A 6,000-nucleotide genomic window follows, 5' to 3' on the forward strand; every position below is an offset into this window, starting at 1 on the left:
TCTATGTGTCTGACAATTTTGTTCTTTGCTATCGTTCCAACCAGTTTGCTTGGAACTGTAGTCAGGCTTACTGGCCTGTAATTGCCAGAGTCACCTCTGGAAAGATGCATTTAATAGAAATGTACCTTTAATGCCATCATAAATATCATTTCACAATAAAAATTTTATTGGAAGTTTTTGTTATTCCCCCAAACGTTTTTAAATACACAAATATTTTTGCCTTTTTACATTTATAGGTTGCATATTAAGCATATTTCATATATACATTTATGGATTTCATATTAGGCATGTACATGTATAACAGAGGTGGGCTCCAGAGGCTGTGTATGTTATATATATATATACACACTAGTTTGTATTTTTGGACTGTGGGTGTTGCTCAGTATAGCTATAGGAATTTAATAGCACTGTCTTGCCATCCAAGCATTCCCACTGTTCCTTCAGTGCTTTCCCCTCACTTACATGATGGCAACCACTCCAGTGAGCTGCCACTCATCTGGCAAATCAGGAACCAAAGTATTATGGTTTCTATCCAATTTTGTAGTCTCTTTAAGGCAGAAGGGTCTGCAAGTGAAATTCCTGCAAATTATTAACATAAGAGTGCTGATTTCCGTTCCTCATAACCACTGCTTCTTTTGCACTCCCCACCCCTGTCACTGCCTTTCACATGTCTCATTTTGCATAGCTGCTTTTCCGTGAGGTGGCAGCAGCGGGTTGTTCTTGTTCTTGCTTCAGGCTAGGTCAAGACTGAACATGTTCTGGAGGTAGTACAACCCTTTTTAGGGGCAAGATGCTTTTACCATTCTCTGAAAGCCCCTGCTGGCTAGTCCAAGTAGTACCATTGGCATGAGTTAGAAGTTGAGCTTTAAGATGTATGTTGCAAGGACAATAACTGCTTTAAATTAGAGAATAAAAGCCCACAGCAAAAAAAAAAAAAAAAAAAAAGTAACAAACAAGGTAGCATGGTATTTGTCATACTCTATTCTTTCCCAATCTTCAACCAATCAGCAATAAGAATGGTATTTCTGAGTTTTGATTGGTCATAGAATGGAGGAAAAGGACTACAGTGAATAAAATTGTCAGTTCTTATAGAAAGTGGAGAGGCTCAAAATGTGCAGGATAAAATAACTATAATTTGATTCACTTTTTATAAAGACATTGTAAGATTTAGGCTTTAAAACTGACTAAACAGGGAGAATGGACTGTTGATACCAAATCTTTTTGAAATAAAATATAACCAGCCTGCATGCTTGCTAAGAAAATAAAAACAGGAAGGTAAATTAGTTGTTTACATCCCAGTTGTGCTTTAATTTTTTTGGGGTCGCACTGACCTCAAGCAAAACCAAAAAATATTGTTGGACATGCATGGTGCGTGTGTGTTCGTGTGCACAAAAACAAAAAAAAGAAAATAAGCCTTTTGTTGGCTGTATTCAGGGGGTTTGGGGATTTTAGAGTGCTAACAGAAAATCATGTACAATGGAGTGGAAAAAGTAATTATACTGTATATTTTAAAAGTACTTAAGTATCTTTAAAACAAAACATATTCCAATTATCCTGTCAGTCACAGAAAGAGGAAATGCATTCTGTTACAGGAAAAAATCAAAAATAGAAGCATCAGTTTATTAAATAGCATGTTTCAGGGTACAAATTGTTCATCTGTATAGCCTCTTTCTGTTCTTGTTGTGTGAGGAATTGGATTTGATACAGCAAGATACATAGTTTATATGAAGTTAACTATGCTTTTTAAATGGACTCTAGTGAACCAGCAAAGTTGTTTGCTCTGTTTTGAGCTATTCTCTACCATTTACACTCTGGAGTGTGTTTCTGGCCCTGCTCTGCAAACTCAGGAATCATCTGACATATCCTATTCTGAGATAGTGTGAACACCTTGATTATATGCCTCTAGCATTGTTCCCTTTTCCTTGGAAGCTCTGTGAACTTTATTCCCCTCTGTTGTTTTTTTCCATTGTTTTTAAGATATTAGGACCCCACTACCAATTTCATTGTTTAAGTTATCCCCAAAAAAGTGAGTTAATGGATACTTCTGTAGTTCTAGTAAGAGTGTTTACCTGTCAATTAGTTTGGACATCAATTTTTTTTTTCCATTTTCTGTGCTAGAAGCAAGAGCTCAGAAGATCCACAGCCTTCGCTATGTATGCTCAGTCATTATCAGGGACTTGTCTGTATGTATGTCTGAAAGGAAAGGAAGACTTTGGTATTGAATTTTGTGCTGGTCAGTTCAAGAGCACCCTCACAGGGCCAGGACACTGACTTCAGAGCCTTTATCACCTAACGTTAAGTACTGTTTCAAACCAATATTAAAATTAGCTTTCTCTCAACACTTTCTTTTTTCTTTGACTCAGGGATTGGAATAGTGGCTGTCTAGCTTTTAATCTGTCCACAGTGTGACTGAGTATACAGAATAGTACAGTAGATAATTCTTGAGTACTGTAATTTGTTACCACAATAATCACAAATACGGTATATCATGAAGGTTTCAATATGCATCTCATCTTCGGTTTGACTACTGCCTGTGTATGCTGTTTCAATGTAGCTTTCTAGATTTGTATATTGAGGAGCTTCACAATATTTGTTCAACTTTTGTTTTAATACTCCTTGGTAAAATTAATGTAATAATGAACCAATTGCTCATAAGAGCTAAATGATTAGTTTAAAACTTTAGTCGCTCTAAAAACACGTAACTGTGCTCTCCCTACACTTATTACTAGAGTTCTCAAAAAAAAAAAAAAAAAAAAAAAAAAAAAAAAAGCAGGCTAGTATGAATGAATGGGAAACTAACTTATTTATTGGTAGTAGAATCTAGGAGCTCTAGTCATGGACCTGGAGTGTATTGTGCTACATGCTGTACAAATACAGAGCAAAAAAAAGATTATCCCTACCTCAATGGCTAATGCCCCAAGTCTGGCAAGCTTTGGAAATTCATTCACAGCAGATTAAACAAAAATCCACATCCCTGAAACAGCTCACCTTCAGTGTAGACAATGAAGAGGTTTCAACTTTTTTTTTCCTCCTGCAGGGCAGGATGTTGTACACCTTACTTCCTCCCCTATTTCAGAACTAGCAGTATCATGCTATCTGCATTTATATCAGGAGTGGGCAGCTACCAAAGACGGTGCATACAGGAAAGCTGACCAGTGCATCAGCTCCAAAACTCTGTAATACAGAAGTTTCAATCGTTAATGGGAGAGAAAAGGCATTAGATTTAAATGCCTTTCACTTTTCATTTTTCTTTGCTACTACAAATACTTCTGTTTTCTACATTCATAAGAAAAGTAAATCTGTTGGGGTTAACCCCTTTACTATTGGCAGTCTGTCTCCTCGTACGTGTTGCTTTTCCTCTAACAGGACATCAAGCAGATTGTGGTACTGAGGGAGTACCAGCAAATGATAAAAGTATGGACACTTGTTTTGTAGAAAAGATATTACTCAAAAACATATCAAACAACTTTCTTTAAAAATAATAGAGACTGGGAGTGGCTGGGTCATTACATATATTGAATCTATTTCCTTAAGTTAAGTATCCTCACACCTTCCTGTCAACTGTCTAAATGGGCCATCTTGATTATAACTACAAAAGTTTTTTTTCTCCTGCTGATCTTAATTAATTAGCCTCTCACAGTTCATATGGTAACTTCCAACTTATCTGTGTGTGTGTGTGTGTGTGTGTGTCTATCTATCTATCTATCTATCTATCTATCTATTCCATTCTATGCATCCGATGGAGTGGGCTGTAGCCCACGAAAGCTTATGCTTTAATAAATTTGTTAGTCTCTAAGGTGCCACAAGTACTCCTGTTCTTTTTGTGGATACAAACTAACATGGCTGCTATCTGAAACCTTTAAAAATGTCTCAAATCTGAGATACATAAAACTGTTCAAGTGGCCACTTCTCACTCTACATTGCACAGTAGCACACAAATAGGCATTAATCGGGGATTCCTCATGCTCAGTAACACAAAATAAACTTTTTTCTTTTTTAAAAGGATAAATTGAGATAGAATAGGATAAACCTACGAGTCTTGTACAGTGATTTTCATATTCAGAGTATTTTACAGACTGACAGATTATCTTTTAAATTATGCTAGTGTAAATCCAGAATAAATTCATGGATGTCAACTGACTCTTACACCTATGTAACCAAGATCAGAATCTGCTTTTATTTCTGATTAATGGTAAGTCAACCTTTGGCCACATTCACAGATATGTTTTGTGATGGTAAAAATGTTTTGTTTAGTGATGTCTAAGAGTTGGAATGTTACAGTATTATATTTTATTTAGGGAAAGTTTAAGACTGTGATTTATCAAAATGACTTCAATATATTATCTTACACAAGCTCTTACTGAAATGGAAAGGCAGTGCATTAGAAAAGTTGGTACCATTTTGTTTAAAGAGAAAGTTATTCAATGCAAATGCATATGGTACTTCCCAGTGTTTATATTTGCCTTTTAAATCTTTCTGTAATCTTTAGTAAAACAAATTAATGAAATAGGATACAAATGGACTGGAGAATATTATATGCAGTGTTGCCATAGCCATGTTGCTCTCAGGATATTAGAGAGATGAGGTAATGTTCCAGAAGTTGGTCTAATAAAAGATATTACCTCACCCACCTTGTCTCTGAAGAATATGTCAGTTGTCTGCTCTCCTTTTGTTGCTGTTGTAAGAATTCAATCATAAATGATTAGTTGTTTTATTAAACATGTCAGCATACTCCAGTTGATTGAAAAGTATTTATTTTATCAGTGAGGGTGGAAAGATAAGGTATGATGTTTCTTATGCCCATATTTGATATCTATACCTAACTCGGTAGTCAAATAGTCCTCTCCGTGCATTGATACATTTATTCAGGTTTTGAGTTTTCTTCGAGTCTGACATCCAGCATGTTTGTCTCATGCATAAAGATCTGCAGCAAAACTAAATGTGTAATGCTTAAAAATTGAGCTACTCTTAAAAAAAGAAAAAGTGAAACTATAGACCATATATGTACAATTAACATACAGCCATGAGGTCAACATCTGCAAAGACAGCCTCTTCTAGCAACCTATTAGGAGAATAAGAAGGGTTAAGGCTTTAAAGGAGATTATCTTGCTCTTTTCTACATGGCAGTGCTGATTAAAGCTATATGTTTTCTTTTTAATCTCAGGGTTTGTAGGTGAAAACGCCCAACCAATCCCAGAAAACAACATTGGAAACAGAATGCTTCAAAGTATGGGCTGGACTCCTGGCACAGGCCTGGGACCAGATGGCAAAGGGATGTCAGAACCAGTCAGAGCCATCCAGAGACCAAAGGGACTCGGACTTGGATTTAGCTGACAGAGAAGCACTCCGACTCCTGTACAGAAATCAGGAAGACCAACCTTAATTTAAAGAAAAAAAAAAAAAAAAGGCTAAAGTCTTATATTGTATTTTGTCATCAGCAAATCCAGTTGTTGTTCACTTATGGAGTTCTGAAGCCTAAATGTTTCATGTTGACTACTCTGGCTTTCAAGATGCAAGATACAGCCACAGTGGCAAAAGAGGTGTTTGAATCCTAACTCTATAATGGTGCTAAAATGTAAAAACAATTGTACTTTTTATTTTCTCTGATCTTAAAACAAAGTCTGTTTGATATATGATTCAAAATGTAATGCATTTATTTTTCTTGAAAAGCTTCTCACACAGCAGATTTCAGCATTTAGGCAAACATTTTTTGGCACCATTTTCTCATCTGAAGTGTTCTGAGAGGATTTGTTATCAAGGAAAATTAAATCTTAGAAAGCTGCTATGTTGGTTCATTTTTCCTTCCTTTAAAGGCAAAAATTTCCAAACTAGGTATTTCTAGAAGTTGGCCATACATGAGGATAGGTTAACATGATCTCTGCTTTTCCATGGTGACATACATTAGGTGTCCCCAAATGGCGACATTGTATACAATTTTGCATAAAGCAAGCGTAATTGATGGTAACTTTGTCATCATAGGAATGAAACCCCATTATCTTG

The 6,000-nt window shown here is 35.9% G+C and overlaps 1 protein-coding gene across 2 annotated transcripts in view; it reads left to right on the forward strand.

Moving 5' to 3' along the window:
* Positions 1 to 5,389, forward strand: part of GPATCH2 (G-patch domain containing 2) — a 181,587-nt gene extending 176,198 nt beyond the window's left edge. For both annotated transcript variants that reach the window (XM_038396695.2, XM_043511747.1), the window contains one exon: positions 5,165 to 5,389. In XM_038396695.2, coding sequence (XP_038252623.1) covers positions 5,165 to 5,334 — 170 coding nt within the window. In that variant the 3' untranslated portion in view covers positions 5,335 to 5,389. The remainder of the gene's footprint in view (positions 1 to 5,164) is intronic.
* The last annotated feature ends 611 nt before the right edge of the window (positions 5,390 to 6,000 follow it).

Source organism: Dermochelys coriacea, chromosome 3, assembly GCF_009764565.3.
Source record: "Dermochelys coriacea isolate rDerCor1 chromosome 3, rDerCor1.pri.v4, whole genome shotgun sequence".
Taxonomy (NCBI): Eukaryota; Metazoa; Chordata; order Testudines; family Dermochelyidae; genus Dermochelys; species Dermochelys coriacea.